Here is a 19,711-nt window from a genome sequence, read left to right on the forward strand (position 1 = left end):
TATATGGGCAGCTATTGACAAAAATGACTTCGAATGACTGTTAACATTCTAAAGTAACTTCTAAATCATCCAAGAAAGATTAAATTATATTCAGTAGAATTTTAGAAGTGAGTATCTTTTATAAAATGACCAAAGGAAAAGGATCGCTACAAGAGAAAATAGGAAATTGGGCTTTTTTAATGTGAACACCACCTATTAACTTGTGAAAGACATAGATGAGATTAAGTTGTTTTTTTTTCGCTGTATTTTAAAATATTAGAACAAGGGAGCACATTTCACAACCTTACTAGGTAAGTTTAGGATAAGTAAGCCAGACTACTATTGCAGATAGCAGTAATTTTGCCCAAGTGATAAAATTTTAAAGGGACGAAACAACTTTCTGTGTGGCACAGATGAAAAGGGATATTAAGAAACAATAAATCACCAGGTTGATGAAAGAACAAGTTGCCATGTAGGCAAATAAATCTTGCTAATATGTCCACTGCATGCCTAAGCACTTTCTATACTTTTAACTGCATTTCTAGCATAATGTCCTATATTCTGGTGTCTGTGTATCTGTATCTGGTATCTCCCCTTCTACGTAAGTTTTTAAGAAGAATGAGTAATCATTCAAAGTCTGGAACATGATTGGTACTCAACAAATGTTTCTTAAGTAAATTAAGTAATGAGTGAGTAGATGAATGGGTGAAAGATTATCTTTGTATTCTTACACAATTACAGTGCCTCGCCATAAAAAATGTGGCAAATATATATTGAAAATGAAAAAATGAAATAATCAACTGAAGTTCTGAGAATTATAAAGCTGAGCTAGTATGGCCAAATCTATGTTTGTGATCTCTATTATAATTCTTCAAAAATTGAACGTGATATATATGACAGATACGTACATATATATGTGGTGGATACATATATACATATATGTATATGACAGATATACTTTCTGTCTGACCTGGCATGCTATAGTCCATGGGGTCGCAAAGAGTCAGACAGGACAGAATGACTGAACTAAACTGAACTGATATGACAGATATATTTATATGTTTATATATATTAAACTAGAACATTCAGGTCACCATATTACCAATTATTCTGCAATCATTGTGAATAAAGTGAAGTATACTCTACATACAAAGAGTTTATCAGTAAAAATTCTGTAAAGTTCCAAATATATTTTTCTATAAGTTTCTTGAGGGCAGAGGTTGTCACATTCGTAGATATAATCCTGTCCACCTCAATCCTTGCCCCATTTTACTTTACCTTAATACCTAGTACTTAAATATTCAAAAATGGTTTACATGAATTGAACTTGTACTTTTTGTGCTTTAGAAATAAGCTAATTTTGCAATATTTCCAGCAGGTGAGTTAAGGAATCTTCATGGCTTTGTCTGATTTTTTCTAAGCCTATTACTACTTACAGCTTATTATTTTTTCTTTAAAAAACTCAATGACTATTGAACCCTATTATTTGAAGAAGCAAATAATATGCATAAAGTAATAGCTGATTCTCAATAAGACATTAATCCAAGTGAGAAAATTCAAATTTGATCAGTGAAATAATAGCTAGACAGAGTTTGACCCAAAATAACAGCATATATTGGGTCTCCAATAGAGGATTTATGTTCTTGTCATCCAGAAGTTTCAAGAATATATAAAGAAATAGGAATAACATTTTATAGTCTATTGGTAAAACCGAAACCATTAGGAATATTTTCCCCCTCGGGAGACAGGATAAAAAGATAACTTCTGCCTAGTTTGGTGAAAATAGTTCCAATATAAGAAATGACTGTTTGTTTGACTGACAAGTTTTATACTTTAATTTCTTCATGAGAAGAAATATACCTGGAGATAAAACTTTCTTATTAACTTTGTCAATCTGTGGGTACTCTGAAGCATTCAGAGCATAAAACACTTACTTGCACAACCCCTAAATAATGCATTATTATCTGCCTGTCTAGAGCATGTTGACTGAAAAAAAAATAATCAGCTTTCATTTGGGACAAATTAAATGGAATAATTATAATTTTGATATGATAAATATTGATAGAGTTTTTATCTATAGTTTTGATATTACACAGTTAAATAGAAATGTTTTAGTGAATATCATTTATTTTAACATTTAACGTACAGGATCATTACAGGAACTATCTATGGTTTACCATTTCCTAGGAGGTAGGGGGAAAAAAAAAAAACAAATCAATCGTGTTTGTACCTTAGATCTTAACATATTTAGTAACTTAATTTGCACTTAAAACATTGCGTTGTATAACACGTGGAACTGTAATTACTAAAGTTATAGGTATGAGAAACAGGAAAAAAATGTCTACCTGAGAGTCAAGACTTAGTGAGAATCAGAATTTCAGACCTTAGGCAAATAGCATGCCTCAGAATTTCATTCTTTTCATCAGTAAAATGGGTTTTTGAGAAGATCAGTTCAGGAGATTAGTGTGAAGATTTAAAAAAGAACAGCAGCAGTAATAATGATAAAACAGCAATAAAGGCTGGTGTTTACTAGGTACCTAATATGTGAAGTAGCATTTAATTGTAGAACGTTGCTGTCATGATCCTTAAAGTGTTTGTGTTTTGGTTCGCAGGAACTTGTTTGTTTCTGACTCAGTGTCTTTCACAGTTTTAAGCAAATACAGAAAGTTCCTTTTTTTGGAAAAGGAATCAAGTGGGAGGAAAAGCCTCGATCTGTGTTATGAGCACTTCATGTTATCAGTTTCTGCTTATTATGATGCTTCATCTTTACTAGGTTCTAAAAAATGTTTTATTTAGTTTGCAGATAGCTTCTCTTGTCTTGTCACAGGGGTTAGTTATCTCACTAGTTGAGATGCTTAAAAAATTCAAATGTTTTTCTCTGTTATAAAAGCCTATCTTATAACCCAATACAGTTTTCTTCCCACCCTCTGCATTATACTTTTAGCTATGGGTACTGGAAATTAACATTAGTTTGGCAAATATAAACAGTTTTTAACAATTTGGGATAACTTAATATTTTTTCATACCATTAAACTTATTTGTAAATCTCATTTTAGTAATGATAATATTTCCAGTTGTATGGATATCATATAATTTATTTACTGCTACTGATGCTAAGTCGCTTCAGTCGTGTCCGACTCTGTACGACCCCATAGACAGCAGCCCACCAGGCTCCCCTGTCCCTGGGATTCTCCAGGCAAGAATACTGGAGTGGGTTGCCATTTCCTTCTCCAATGCATGAAGGTGAAAATTGAAAGTGAAGTCGCTCAGTCCTGTCTGACTCTGAGCGACCCCATGGACTGCAGCCTACCAGGCTCCTCCGTCCATGGGATTTTCCAGGCAAGAGTACTGGAGTGGGGTGCCATCGCCTTCTCTGATTTAACCATCCAATTAATTTATTTAACCATCCCATTAATTCTTATTATTCATATTTTTGGATCATTTTTATAATAATAATACAGTATATATCTGTGAAATATGTATTCTGAGTCAAAACATTCCTATTCTCTTCGTTTTTCTCTCTCTTTGTCTCTCACACACACACATACACACACACACTCTCACACTCTCTGTGTGTTTTTCTTATAGTATTCTCACTGAGGAACCTACTTCTGATATTCAGTTGCAGAGACAGAAAACTGCTCCAGTGCTGGGAGAATACTATTAATCGCATGTGTTGAATTTAGTAAGAGACACTACTGTTTATACCACTCTTGTTTACTGTACTGTTTTGTTGACAATTTAAAAGTTTTCTTGGGTGATTTTGACTACATAACAATTTTGCCTTAGGCTTTGACAAATGGGCAACCTTATCCTGCCCATGTAACATCACTGAAATGGAAATTTTTGAATCAAATAATCTCATATTTGAGTTAGAAAGTTGATGGTTGGTGAATATATGGTAAAATAGCAATATTACCATAAGCCCAGTTATCAACTGGGCTATAAGCCCAGTTGTCAAAGTCAAAATTATTATGTAGTCAAAATCGCCCAAGAAAACTTTTAAATCGTCAACAAAACAATACAGTAAACAAGGGTGGTATAAACAGTAGTGTCTCTTACTCAATTCAACCCATGCTATTAATAGTATTCTCCCAGCACTGGTGCAGTTTTCTGTCTCTGCAACTGAATATCAGACGACGAAGAATTGATGCTTTGGAACTGTGGTGTTGGAGAAGACTCTTGAGAGTCCCTTGGACTGCAAGGAGATCCAACCAGTCCATTCAAAAGGAGATCAGCCCTGGGATTTCTTTGGAAGGAATGATGCTAAAGCTGAAACTCCAGTACTTTGGCCACCTCATGCAAAGAGTTGACTCATTGGAAAAGACCCTGATGCTGGGAAGGATTGGGGGCAGGAGGAGAAGGGGTCGACAGAGGATGAGATGGCTGGATGGCATCACCGACTCGATGGACATGAGTTTGAGTGAACTCCAGGAGTTGGTAATGGACAGGGAGGCCTGGCGTGCTGCAATTCATGAAGTCGCAAAGAGTCAGACACAACTGAGTGACTGAACTGAACTGAACTGAACTGATAGTTCAAGACAATAAGTTTAGTTTTGCTTTTCAATAAACAGTAGACAGTCTTCTTTTACTATAATTTATTCCTAGGATATAAATAGGAACAATGTAAGATGGGGATGGAATTACTGATCAGGAATACACAGTCAAATAACAAATAGGGTAATATAAAGGCAGCCGGAAATTTCTGGGATCACATAAAATAGCAAAATTTAAAGAACACCACTTTGAATTCTAGAGCTATGAGGCACCTTCAGGCTTATTCCCTTCTAGTCATTTCATTTTAGAAATGAGTATATACATATCCTATAGAGACCAGGAGGATTTACCAAAGTAATTAATGACAGAGACTGGAACCCAGATGGCCCAATTTCTAAGCCAGGGTCTTTCCACTATACTGTGCTGTTAAAAGTTTTGCAAAGACATATCAATTAAATGTAATGTATCTGTGAAACTATTGCTATACTGTATAATTAATTTACTTAGTTAAAATTAATGAACTTATTTTAGTGTACATTAATTAACAAATGAGCATTAATTTTGCTGTTGTAGAAGACATTCATAAATCATTTGGATGATGTGCCACTTTTAAAAGGCTGTACAGAGAGCTTACATTACTACTCTCTCTCTCCCTCACCCACCACTTTTTCTTCCCAATCTTCACATAATTTACCCCATTCTTAATTGAAAATATTGTTGTTGTTATTCAGTCACTAAGTTGTGTCTGACTCTTTGTGACCCCATACACTGCAGCACGCTAGGCTTCCCTGTCATTCACTATCTCCTGGAGTTTGTTCAAACTCATGTCCATTGAGTTGATGATGACATCCAACCATCTCATCCTCTGTCACCCCCTTCTCCTCCTGCCCTCAATCTTTCCCAGCATCAGGGTCTTTTCCAGTGAATCAGCTCTTCACATCAGGTGGCTGAATTACTGGAGCTTCAGCTTCAGCGTCATTCCTTCCAGTGAAAAATGTTGGGTTAGCTAAAAAGTTTGTTTGGGTTTTTCCATAAGATCTTACAGGAAAACTCAAACAAAACTTTTCAGTCAACCCAATATATCAAGGGCAGCTTTGAAGAATAGAGAACAAAAAAATACATGGGATATTTATGGTCATTTATATTGCATTTGTGTGCTGACTGAAAGGTTCTTTCAACAGCAGTTCAGAAGAGGATGACCTTTTTAAAATTAATTTTTATTGGAGTATAGTTGCTTTGCAGAGTTGTGTTAGTTTCTGCTGTACACAAAGTGAATCAGCTGTGTGTTCACGTATATGCCCTCTGTTTTGGATTTCCTTCCCATTTAGGTCACTGCAGATTGAGCTATCCAGTAGGTCCTCATTAGTTATCTGTTTTATGCAGTGTCAATAGTGTGTGCATGTCAGTCCCAGTCTCCCAATTCGTCCCACTCCCCCTTTCCCTCCTTGGTGTCCATATGTTTGTTCTCTATCTCTGTGTTTCTGTTTTGCAAATAAGATCATCTATACCATTCTTCTAGATTCCACATAGATGTGTTAATATACAATGTTTGTTTTTCTCAGGATGGCCTTTTAACCACCTTGCCCAGTTCCCATACTCCCCATTTATTGTTGCCCACATGGACCCTTGCCATAGAAGCAATGATTGCCTACATAATGGTATTGATAAATGAAGGACTAGTTAGACAGTGTCCAGTAGTCATGATATGAAGAAGGAGAGTGTTTTTGTAACTTCTTTATTTCCCAGCTTTCCCTAATATTCCTAATATTCCTAATATCCTAATATTAGGGAATTCCTAATTCCCTAATATTCCCAGCTTTCATGGAAAATGCTCAATAAGACTAGTTCACAAATTTCAAGGTTATGGGCAAGAAAAACCAGCGTTCAAGTTCTTTCCTACCCAAATCATTTATACTTGTACTTATTTCTTCATGGTATGAACACTTAAAAAGACCTCAAATTCCTTGTTTCTATTCTGTGCAAAAATAGGTGGCTGTCATTACCAGTACCAATTCCATCAAGAGAACAGGAGCATGTCCATCAACATCAAACTTTAGGTCAAAGTTCGGAAGAATTAACTTGAAACCAATAAGGCTACTCTTTATTTTTCATGCAAAAATGGCAGAGGCCCTTTCAGGCAGAAGTGTGTCCTTGCTTTTGCATCATTTGAGAAGTGAAATATGTTGCTCTTTTTGAGAACTTGAATTCAGTATATCCCTTTTACTTCGTATAAAGGATGTGTACATAGTTTTCGTGCCTGACTTTTTATGACTCAGTTTAAAGACACAATATATAAATAATTGGTGTGCAGCATATCATTCATCCTTCTGAAAAGTCATAATTTAAATCTTTAATTTCATTTTTATTGAACTCCTTATTTCTGTTTCATATTAACGATTTGGGTGAGTGAATTAAACTTGCTCTTGGATAGTAAGCATAAAGACATCCATTAATACTGTAGCTATATTTAATAGTAATGTCAAGATATGATGATGTAACACCAGTAAAGTAAAACTTCATTTGACACTATTCAGGTTGTTAGCAAGATGATGAAACTGATAAAGTTGATTGTTGAGAGGATATTTAATTAACACGGAGCACACTTAGGAAAGGTTTGAAACGTTTACTTGCCATGCTGTTGGTTTGGTTAACTTCACAAGGTGCAGTGATAAGCCTTTTCTCATTTTATCTGTATGGATTTGGACTTCAGAAAGTTGAAGGGAGGTTTTTCAACTTCTCAAATTTTACTTCTGTCCAAAATGTTGTTTATTCTCCTTCTTATGTTATTCATAATCATTCCATAAGACAATTTTTTTCATATACATTGAGAAATTTATGATGTTGCAAAGAGCAAGCTGTCTTCCTAAAGTTAGGTCTGGACACATAAAGACAAATATGGTGCCATTAGAAAATTTTTAAGGACTCAGGAAATGATCTGAAAGAACTAACTGAAATTTTGAAACCTGTAATTCTTTCCTTGATAACTAAATGGGAAAATTAGTCTTTCCATTGATAAATAATGCAGTGATTCTAGAACCAAAGAGATGGCACCAAGTTTATGATAGCCGTGTTCTTTGGAAATCATTGCATGGGTCATTGTTATTGCCCCAAAACCTCAGTATAAATTTCTATATTCTAAAATTATGCCACAGAAGGCAATTTTAAATGTAGTTTTAACTTAAATATTAAATATTCTGTATGATACAAAGCATAATACACACTCCAAAATGCTTACTGAATAATTACCATACATACAGCTTAGAAGATACATGCAAGTATTATATTTATTTTAATATAGATAGATAAAAATATTTATTTTTTATGAATGCAGAATAAATTTTTAAAAATAATTTTTAATTGCTTACTTGTTTAAAATAATATTCAGTGGAGAAAATCCAGGATAAAAAAATCCAGGACAAATCTCTGGTTGCTTTCTGGAAATGTATTTTTCTGTTTCATTTACAGTATGATTAAAACATTGCATGTATTACTTTTAATATGGAAAATATAATAAGTAATATTTCAAAAGTCATTGTACTAAGGACTTCATGTGCGTTACGTATTATTTAATTCTTTGAAGAGTTCTCTGAGGTGGGAATTCCTTTATTCTAATTTTTGAGAAGAAACAAGCAAGGCCTACGGTTGCATGGCCTGGATCAGATAATAGTAGTGGGAAAGCTAGGATTTAAATTCAGGTCTGTCTTGATTGCAGAGCTGCGTCTCTTAATCACTCTTGCTCCCTTTTCCTGGAATTGCAGAGAATACAGGGTTTGTCTGTCTGGTGTTTACATGTAGATTTGTAAGCAGTGTTGAAAAATTGCAAAATGAGAAAATCATCAAAGAAAACCACAGACTTTGCAAATAATAGGTTTTGTCAGTGACCTGCTGTTTTTGTGAGCTTCACCAGTATGAATAAGACAATAAAATCGAATCTTTTCCTCCCTTTAGCTTTGTAATAAAATAGTGTTTCTGGTGAGTTTTGTTGGAAATCGGGGTACGTTCACCCGAGGCTACCGAGCGGTCATCCTGGATATGGCCTTTCTCTACCACGTGGCATATGTCCTGGTTTGCATGCTGGGCCTCTTTGTCCATGAATTCTTCTATAGCTTCCTGGTGAGTACATCTCTATGTGGACAGTCACTGCTGAAAAACATACACAATGCTGCTGCTTCTTATGCTTCTCTCTTTGATTTTTTTAAGCAGAGTCTGGCATTGAGGACAAATTATGTTATTTTTAGACTTGCCTAGGAAAATCATGCATTATTATTATTTTTAGTCTTTTTCTCTGAGATACTACATAGGTGGTGCGATTCTTTATGTACTCTCTGAGACCCAGCTCTTGACCCAGGCTGCTTTGGGTTTTAGCCACATCATATTAGCTTAGAGATTCTTGACCAAGAAGAGGGATTTATTTTCTTGATACTGAATTCATTGTATTTATTTATAATCCCAAGTATTTTGTTTATCTTTAGAATGGCATATAAATAAACTGAGAGGGAAAGCTAACAGTTAGCAAAAAGACAATGAGTTGTTTTAAGGACAGTCTTACAGTTTCAGATTTAACATGGCATTGTTGTTAAACTTATTTACATATGTCTATTCATTGGATGGACTTGCAGATTTTTTCTAAAGTTGGATTTTGGTTTTGGTTTTGTTTTTTTGTTGATTATCAGTTTTCCTTCCTATGTATATGCTCTCTAGCCATAAGCCAGGAGAGGAGTCAATACAAGTATATGATATTTTGAACAGTAGAGCATTACCAGGTTAGCATCATGATGCCATAAGAGCAATTTTTTTATATCTTTAGCTCACAACTGATGTACAGAGGAGAGCACTACCCAGTAAAATAATTCCTAATGAACAAGCTGAAGATCTAAAAACATTATCTTGACTGATTTGCTTACATCATGAGAGGCAAATCCATAGTCTCCTGCTGCCCTGTTATCCAGAACAGCCATGTAGGAGGATTCAATAAGATGCTACATTTTCATTTACCCTAAAGCAATGGAAAGAGCCGCAGTGAAGAGTGGATTTGTCCCTTATCAACATAAGGATACAAAATTATATTCTAGGCAGTTAAGTTAGATTAGTATTCAGCAATCAAAAGTAGATTTTTTTTTTCTAATCCAGGGATGCAAATGAATATCTTCTCTGCTCTGATTCACCATAAAACTTCCATTTAAAAAAATCTGCCTATGATATTTAATAAACAAGTTATATCATGTATTATATATGATATAAAAGGTTATACCCAGAACCTTTCCCTGACTGTAATATGTAAAATTTATGACAGTGTTTTTATAAAAAACACCTCCCTGTTTATAAAATGGATAGGTTTAGTATGAGAGACTAATAATATCAAGACCCATTAAAGAAATAATATGAAAAGCATGTGAAATGATGTATGTAACTCTGCATTATTGAAGGAAAGGTTTTTGACAAAATAAAGGTATATTTGAATTATTATATGAGTTGTTAGTAGTAATGTTACTTTTAATTTGTGTTAGTCTTATTTTCTTTTTGCATTTTCCTCATCTTTCATCTTTCAAATTGTACAACACTGATGCTAATTTGTCTTCATTGGGTTGATTATAAAAGGATATATTTCATTTTCATGTTTAGAGTACTAGAAGGACATTTTATTGAATATAGTGCTAAAATAGTATTTCAATGTATTTTTAAATATTTTATATTTAAAAAATATATGAATATGCACTCTCAGTTATGTCCACAAATGCCCGGGCATCCTTTAACCAGTAATAAAAACCACACTCTAGATTTTTCTTTCAGAAATAGAAGGAACCATTCATCTGTCTAATGTCAATACCTTTGCCTTCTCAAACTTCTGATTCCATACATATGGAATGGGGTCCCAAAATATGTATTTTTTAGCAAGCATCCCATCGGCTTCTGAAAACTAGAAACTTTCAGAAACTATCCAGAAATGAACTGGATATTTTGCCAGACCTTTTCTTTCAGCCACTGTTCAACTGAGGAAAAAATCTCCTTTCTGTCAACTAAATGTTTAAATCAGTTAAATAAGCTGGGTCAATAATTTGGAAGCTGAATAAGCATTGCTTAATTTGTCTTTATGGAAGAATATGGACTTTATTTCTAAATGTTGTAGCTCCCTCTTGAGATAAACAGATAGCAAATAGTTAAACATATGTTTTTATATTTGACCATCATAAAATATCAGTGTCTTAAAGTGAGCAAACAAGTTAATATCTTTACAGCAATTATTTGCACAGCTGCAGTTAAATTGGTAAGTAACCATATGAGCCTCAGCACTTAGAAAAACAGTGTACAAAACCCTGGTGTTTCTGAAAGGATGAGTGACACTGATAATCTAAACCAGTTCAGAAATTCTAATCATTGCCCACAGGTAGTAGAAGACAAAGCCAATTATTCCAGTGTTAAAAATACTATTCATTTCTATACTGCTATTAATGCCTTCTTTAAAGTAACTGTTAATTTATTGCTTTTAACTAGCTTTTGATAATAAACAGGTACTTTCTGATGTTTAATTTCAACATTATAACAATAAGTAAAATTTTCCTTAATGTTGACAACAGATAGCAAACACATACCTAGGTTCTTAATTAGAGCATAGATTTTCTACTACTAAATACAAAATAGATAGTAACCCATTAGAGGAAATGAATTAGCACTGTGTATTAGACTTTTGTTTCCACAAGTATATACTAAAGTAATAGATTTTGCCCTCATTCTACCTGTTTAACTAAGAAAGATGTTTACACATCTCAAATATTTTTAAATTGCATACTTTTTCTATTAATATTATAGTGGGCTCATAAAATTGAATTCTTGTCATCTCACCTCTAATCCCTTAATTAAACAATACATTGAATGAATCTGTCAATTATTCATCACGTAGGTGAACATAATTCAGCATTTTCACATTAGCTATTTTACTTATTCCAGAGGCAACTGCAGAATATTAGAAAGATTAAAAAGAGGGAATAAGCAGCTAAGTTGATTACTTATAATATTATAATTCTAAATTCAAATTTGAATTTTCTGTGCTATTTCCATGTCTTAAAAAATTGATATTTTGTTGGTTAGGAAATCAACAGATGCACATTATATATTATGTTAGAGTTATCTTTATTGAAAAGCAGTTTATTAATACATTCCAACTAGAGAAGAAATGCCTATCTTGGTTCATTTTTAAGGTCTTATTTATATTGTTATTCTCTCATGGATAAACTGAAATGGCTGCGTTTGTATTTGTGATTACCCTGGTATTTGTTGCTTCATTGTATTTTTTTCCCTGCTTTTGTTTTCTTTTCTTTTTTTTTCCTGTAGCTTTTTGATTTGGTATATAGAGAAGAGACCCTGCTCAATGTCATAAAAAGTGTCACACGGAACGGCCGATCCATTATTCTAACTGCAGTTCTTGCCCTCATCCTTGTCTACCTGTTTTCCATTATTGGGTTCCTTTTTCTGAAGGATGACTTCACTATGGAGGTGGATAGGCTGAAAAACAGAACTCCCATCACAGGTAATGCAGTTAATATCCTTACAGAACTCGCAGGTTTGATCCCTGGGTTGCAATGATCCCTAGAGAAAGAAATGACAACCAACTCCAGCATTCTTGCCTAGGAAACCCCATGGACAGAGGATCCTGGTGGGCTGCAATCCATGGGATGGCAAAGAGTTGGACATAGTGACTGAACACGCACAGCTTGTACATAGCTTGTTAAGAGGATCACAGATAAACACTAATGGAGGCAATGTTTTCTTTCATTGCTTTGAAAACATTTTCTTATTCACTAAGAGCTCATGAGTGTGAAATACCCATAGGCTGTATGTTAGCTGACAGTGTATACTATTTAGGAAAATCTTTGTACAAGAAGCATCACATAAGCTCAGTCTCAGAACAGAAGTTTCAACGTACTCCAGGAGACAGTTGACAATTTCAGTTCAGGGTAACTGCTTTGAGATTCTTTTCCTTGTTTCCTCCTCTTTTTCCCATTGTGGGCTATCTCTCCCAAGAATATCCAGCATCATTCACAACCATTATTTCATACATTTTTCTTACAGTACATTATATTATACTTGAATAATTGGAAAGTATAAATGCTCAAAGTATTGTAATTAATACTATCAGAATTAAGACTGTCCATGAGTCTGTGGCTGTCAGAATTTCTGTGTGATATTTATTTTTGTTGTCTGACTGGTTAGCCATGCCCCATTTATACTCACTGTGATTCTTGAGATGTGAGGGGTGATTCTTTCTGTCTTACTTTGGATTTTTTATGTATTATTTTCCCTGATGATTTCTTTTTTCCCTTTTGCCTACATTTGTTGTTTTGGTTAAATTTCATTCTTACTCTCGTTTCACTCTCCTGTTTTGCTAGATGGACATCATAGTTACTGCACTTTGCTAACGGTTTCTCTGGGTGATTCCACTGCCTGTGGATTGCAGGGAAGGGAAGCCACAAAATAACACTCTCTTTCTTCAAACCATCAAATTTAAAAGCAGGATTGAATTAGTGGTGCTTTTAAAATATGGGGTAATTAAGTGGCATTTAAATCTATTAGAGTCTAAGTGATCAAAGCATAGAATAGAAACATCATATACATAAGTTGAAAGTTATTAAACTTGAGACTGAATTTCAGACCTAGGTAGTAGTCTTTGTTCACAGCCACATTGTACATTTTCTGCTATGACCTTTCTTGTTCTTCCTTAAATGTTTCTTTATCCAGAGATTTACAGGTATAAATATTTATAGGAAAACCTCATCTGTACAAATACACCCAAAACTCCACTTGTACTAAACTGTGAATTCCTATTCTCAAAAATCTTTGTCTTAAGTATTTACTAGGCTTAATCATATTGATTTATTCAATACAGAGTAAGTCTGACCCTTGAGTGAAGTTGTTCAGTTGTGTCCGACTCTTTGTGACCCCGTGGACTGTAGCCCACCAGGCTCCTCTGTCCATGGGATTCTCCAGGCAAGAATACTAGAGTGGGTAGCCATTTCCTTCTCCAGGGGATCTTCCCAACCGAGAGATCGAACCCAGGTCTCCCGCTTTGCAGGCAGATGCTTTAACCTCTGAGCCACCAGGGAAGTCCAGGAAGCCTGACCCTTGGGCATCATAATTTCTGGATTCAAATGTATATAGTCATTATTGTTTTATGAATCTTGTAGTAAATAATTTTAATTGTGTTGTTTTAAAAGTAGGTTAGTGTCATTATATTATGGATATATTTTCCTTAGAAATATTATATTTTAAAGTCTTTTATGTCTTTTTTTTACAAAATAAGTAGCACTGAAACTAAAATGTCAAGATCATCACTAAAAATAATTATACGTTTATATGAAAACTGTTAAATAAAGCATTTGTAAATGCTATACAAATCTAGCACTCAAAACCAGCTAACTAAGTTAAACTTTTGATTCTTCAAAGACTGAGAGCTTTTTGTTTCATAGAGAGTGTGTGTATGTGATACCATTTCTTTGGAAAATCACTCATATTTACGTTGTTCATTGTTCAGTCACTCTGTCATGTCCAACTCTTTGCGACCCCATGGACTGCAGCACGCCAGGCTTCCCTGTCCTTCACTAACTCCCAAAGTTTGCTCAAAATCATGTCCATTGAGTTGGTGATGACATCCAACCATCTTATCCTCTGTCTCCCCCTTCTCCTGCCCGTAATCTTTCCCAGCACCAGGGTCTTTTCCAATGAGTCAGTTCTTCGCATCAGGTGGCCGAAATAATGGAGCTTTGGCTTAATTTCTAATTCTGTATATTATGGCTGTTGATACATAGCATAAAGTTTATCTTTCAGTTATTAAACACTATTTTCTCCCAGAGTTGAGTGAAATTGTCAAAGATACACATCTGGAGAGCAAGTGAAATTGGGAGTATATAAATACACAACCCTTCAGGGAATGTGAAGAGTCAGGGAGCAAAGAGGAGGTTGAGATTCTAGAGTGAATGACAGGAGCATCACAGGCACGTGGGAGAGCAGGGGACCGATAATTTGCCAATGGCCTTGGGAATTCAGCACAATGCAGATCCCACCTTTGGCACCAGTAGAATCTGACTCTCTAGGTGCAGGAGGCTCCATCTGACAGTGTTCAGGGGAATCCACATGTTAGGTGAGCCCAAGGAGTTGGAGAGAAAGTGGTGTTGCCAGGTGGAGGGTCCGGAGTCTCCCCTGCTATCCCTCTTCCCTCTCCTCGGCGCTGGCCTCCTATCTCTCAACCTCCTTTCCTCTTCCCAGAAAACTGTAGAAACTTCCCAGATGGCTTCAGATGGCATCCTCTCTTCTGCTCGTCCATGTCATTCATTGCAACCATGGCTCTGGTTCTATGTCTTATGCATTCAGAACCTTGCTGGATCCTGGGCTGGCTGTGGAATGCTTTGTTTAAAATCCTTAGCCTGGAAGCTCTGCCTCGTCTGTGCCTTTGCGGTGCTCCTTTTCATAACAGCTTGTTCCCGGAACTGCAACCTTTGCTCTCTACCTATGTAAATCCTATCTCCTCGAGATGGATCTTTTTCTGAAAAGCTTTGTATTTTCCTTTTTAGAATTCCCTTCTCCCTCTCCTGATGTACTCCTTCACTTCACCTGTACTTCACTTCCTTTATTCAGCTATAACTATGTCTGTATGTCTCTGTGTTCCCTAATGTGGGTTCTTCAAGGCCCCAACTCTGAGCCCTCAGAGCCTAGCACAAAGTGAGTAAATATTTACTAATTTAAGGGAATGGCTATAAGGGACACTCAGGAACCTCACCTCTCTTTCTCTGACCACCTGACTCACACTACACCAGTGATATACCTGCCAAGCTGCCCCAGTCAGGGTGCGGGGAGAGACAGAGGTGAAATCGGCGACCTCCTTCCTCATAGACCCCAGCTCTCTCATCTCCAGGGCTTGTGTCAGCAGCAAACCCAGGCCTAGTCCCTCTCCTCATCACATGACCGAACTCCAGCCACCATTCTCCATTTCCACCCTCTCCTCATTAAACAACCAGGCTAACCTTGCGGGGGTGCTGCCCTGAAATGCACTTGAATATTTTTTCAGTGTATGAAAATGAACGGATGGAAGAGGAAATGGCAGCCCACTCCAGCATTCTTGCCTGGGAAATCCCCTGGACAGAGGAGCCTGGCAGGCTACAGTCCATGGGGTCACAAAGAGTTAGATACAACTTAATGGTTAAACAACCAAGAAGACAATAAACGAAATGTGCTTAAAGGGGAAAAAAAAAAAAAGTGAACCAAATCCTCTCCCTGTATCTTCTGGACTTTCCTTGATGGCTTCATCAAGGAAAATAAATGGGTTTGAGAGGAATGAACCTCTTCACTTTGTTACTAACAGCAAACTATGAAACTTTTTTATGTGAAGAAGAAGGTTGCTATTTTCTGTTACATCTGGGCCAGGGAGGTAGGTGGTAAGCCAGCAAGCAGATGGATCCTTGGGAACTAAGGACAAAAAGGAAGATCCGGAAAGGGATCTGGCAGATGATTCTCGCTTCCTTGAGATACTTTATGCCCTGTGCCCAGGAGCCCACATTTTACAGTTAGAGCTGCCACCTCCAGCCATGGGCATCAGTGGCTGAGAGCTCATGGGGGTGCCAACGACCCTGGGGGACCGTGTTGCTGGCATTTCCAAGTCACAGCCCTGAATGCATTTGGCCATGGGAAACTTGTTATACAGGGTGGTTAGCGCCTACAGAATTATTAATACTTTATCTCAGCCACTTTAAAAAGACAGAAAAGGCTTTTAGTGGGTTGGTCCAAGAACCTATTCTCTATTTATAAAATTGCTTCAGTAGGCAAAACTGTATTCAGAGTTCCACACTAACTTAACCAAAACCTTTAGGAAGGCAGCTAATTTGGAGTAATAGTGCCTTTTATGTGTGTGCCTTTGTAATTTATGCTCACTTCTTGTCACTTGTATATTCACCTCTTTACCCTGTCTCTGCTATGTGTTCTCAGGTAGCAATGCAGTTCCTACGATGACTTTAACTTCAATCCTGAGTACGTGCGAAAAGGACAACTGCTCACCTACAATACCAGCTTCAAATACAGGTTTGTAAAAGGGGCTCCAGGACAGCATGAACTCAATGATTCTGAAGTTATGTTTAGTTGATTAAAGTTATTACAGCTTGAGGCTTCCCTGATGGCTCATTCGATAAAGAATCCACCTGCAATGCAGGAGACCAGGGTTCAACCCCAGGGTTGGGAAGATTCCCCTGAAGTTAGAAAGTTGCTCTGAAAATTTCATGGTGAGTTGAAATAGAATGGAGGGTAAAAGAACCTAAAAGTTTCAAACTAGAGAAAGGATTCTCATATCCAACATTTTGTATTCTCACCCTGTTCTTTATATAATTTCTAATCATGAGAATTTTTCAGATTTACTCTGTGGTACATACTGCTAAAAATGCTGTTACTATATTGCAAAACCATACTGCACTAAGCAAGACCCTTTCCACTGTTTAGCCTTTCACTAAGAGTGTATTACCTTTAACAAAAGAATCCATCCATTAACAAAGAATGGAAAAGCATGGGTTTAGAACTCAAAAGGCTTGGTTATAATTCCTGACCTGTCGCTTTCTAGATTTAGGTCTTGTATATATTATGTAAATTTCCTAGATTTTGTTCAGATGGCTTGTCCTAACAGAGAGGAAGGAAGGAAGGGAGGCAGGCAGGGAGATAAGGAGGTAATAGATAGATAGATAGATAGATAGATAGATAGATAGGGCTTATGATATTTTCTTTCCTGCAAGGAACAAATGTAACCATACATACAAAAAATTTTTTAAACTGTACATTGTCCTCTTAGGATGTGGCAGGAATTTGGAAACTAGGGCATATGTGAAATTTAATGAATTGTAGAAGGAATTAGTGATCTATTTCCAGAAGCAGCAGAGATTTAGGAAGTGTTTAGATATTTCAAGAGTTCTATATATAAAAAAGGAATGGATTTAATCTCTGTGATATATACAAAAGGCAAAATTGGACTCAGAGAAAGTGAGGGAAGCAAGAGTTAAACACAGCATAAGGATGGATTTCCTCCCTTCCATCCAGAAGGACATTGTTTAGTCATAACAATAGAGGATTTTTCCCCAAGTTGCTTCTTACCATATGATGTCGCACTATTGCTTGAAGCCCAACAAAAACGAACAATCCCTTTTACTGACTGAATGTTTCATTCTCTATGACCTAAAGGGCGAGTTAAACACATTCATATGTTCCATTGTGCTTTGAAGGTGGCTCAGTCATAAAGAATCCGCCTGCCAGTGCAGGAGATACAGGAGATGCAGGTTTGATCCCTGGGATGGGAAGATCCCCTGAAGGAGGGCAGGTCCCTGGGTTGGGAAGATCCCCTGGAGGAAAGCATGTCAACTCACTCTAGTATTTGTGCCTGGAAAATCCCATGAACACAGAAGCCTGGTGGGCTACAGTCCATAGTGTCGTAAAGAGTCAGACGTGGCTGAGCAAGCACGCACGTGTATGTTCCATTCCCATGTGCCAGCAGCTCTAGGCACTGTGAGCAGAGACCACTCAGACTTCTTTTCTCCCTGACCTCCTGGGTACCCAGTTCAGGCCTATAAACCACAAACCAGTTTGTTCTCTCTTTGTGTAGCTTTACTGTGCTCTGCAGTTTCTGAAATCCCATTACATGCCTCCTCAGGCTTGTACACCTCCAATCTCTTCATTCTTGCCTATGTATTATGGCCATGACTCGTCATGTAACACTCCAAGGCAAGAGGTTGAATGGGGTGATCATTTTCAGGATAGTGCAATTTGCAGTCACACCACACTCTTGACCCATATTTGACTGACTCTCAGTTAAAATGCTGTTCTTCAGTGGTTCAGCTATCAAGCCATAAATGCCTATTCTGTGGTCACGTAATTGGGAGTTTGGGATTTCAAGTATAAAACCATGCATTTATATTTATATATTTCTGCCAACCCATAGCCCCAGGCTGTCCCAGTTTTCCCTGTGAATAGAGGAGGGGCGTCTTGACCAGATGGTCTCTAGGTTTCAGGTCCCTTCCAGTGCTCACGTGCCATGAGCTCATGGTGTCCTAATGAATCGTGATTCTGTTAAGCAGTATATTCATTCTCTCTCGTGTCATCGTCAAGTCTGATAAGCTCTAAAACAGGGGTTAGCAAACTTGGCCCATGGGGAAATCTGAGAAAAAAACATGTCAAATGTCACTTGTTTCTGTACAGCTCTCAGGCTAAGAATGTTTGCAACTGAATTCATTGACTTTATTTATAGTCTCAAATATTGTTATGTGTCTTTAGAATGGCATATAAATAAAATAAGAGGGAAAGTTAACTCAGCAAAAAGAGAATGAGTATTTTTAATGACAGTCTTAAAGTTTCATATTTAATATGTAGCTTTTGTTAAACTTATTTGCATTAAAGTTTTTTTTTTCCTTTAAAGAAAAGATGCATTGGAGACTATATGTAACCCACAAGGCCTAAAATATTTGTCTTGTGGCTCTTAACAGAATAAATTTTGCAGCCTCTAGAAGATTTTCACAAAAGGTGCTAGAAATGTTACATGGAGACAATGCTAAGAACAGAGTCCTTGGCATGCAGCCACTGAAAACAAACTTTCAGATTGTTGTAGGCACGTTTTGTGCATCATTCACCCACAAAGAAATCTGTCTTAAATAAACTACCATTTAGCCCATGTTCCTCTGTCTTTAAAAAAAAATATATGACATGAGGCTACTTCTTAATGCCTCCTTGCCAAAGCCTGGATACGTAAAATCTGCCAGTATTCTCAATTTGAGGTTAGTCAGAACCCATATTGTCTTTCTTTTGATCCTGACTCCTTCCCACATTATCCTTTAAATGACATCCCTTATCTGGGGGAATCAGCATTAATCTTATTTGTCATAGTTTGCAGAGTTTATCATAATATCAAGTTCAGGTCTGTAGATGTTTCTCTTCTCTTGCCATTATCCATGATTCAAAAAAATCACAGACAGCTATTTCAAAGATGTAGACCTAGTTTAAGTAGCTGGCTAAATTTAAATCGCTCTTGGGATCTTTCGGCTACCTTGAACATCAATTTATTGTCTTAAGTACTTGTTACTTCTTCAATTCAACATTCTTTCTCCTTGACCGAATATGAAAACAAGTATGTTAAAAAATTTACTTTCTTGTTAGCAAAAGTATTTTAACAACATGATCTCAAGTAGAGTGGCCAGGCAAGAAAGAATACTGGATTGGGTTGCCA

At 36.5% G+C, this 19,711-nt stretch overlaps 1 protein-coding gene across 1 annotated transcript in view; it reads left to right on the forward strand.

The window, feature by feature from the left end:
- ITPR2 (inositol 1,4,5-trisphosphate receptor type 2) overlaps positions 1-19,711 on the forward strand; it is a 588,791-nt gene that overhangs the window by 480,673 nt on the left and 88,407 nt on the right. The window contains exons 50-52 of the mRNA XM_061417572.1: positions 8,425-8,589; positions 11,806-12,001; positions 16,447-16,539. Of these exons, the coding sequence (XP_061273556.1) occupies positions 8,425-8,589; positions 11,806-12,001; positions 16,447-16,539 (454 nt within the window). The remainder of the gene's footprint in view (positions 1-8,424; positions 8,590-11,805; positions 12,002-16,446; positions 16,540-19,711) is intronic.

This window comes from Bos javanicus, chromosome 5 (genome assembly GCF_032452875.1).
Source record: "Bos javanicus breed banteng chromosome 5, ARS-OSU_banteng_1.0, whole genome shotgun sequence".
In the NCBI taxonomy this organism is placed as follows: Eukaryota; Metazoa; Chordata; class Mammalia; order Artiodactyla; family Bovidae; genus Bos; species Bos javanicus.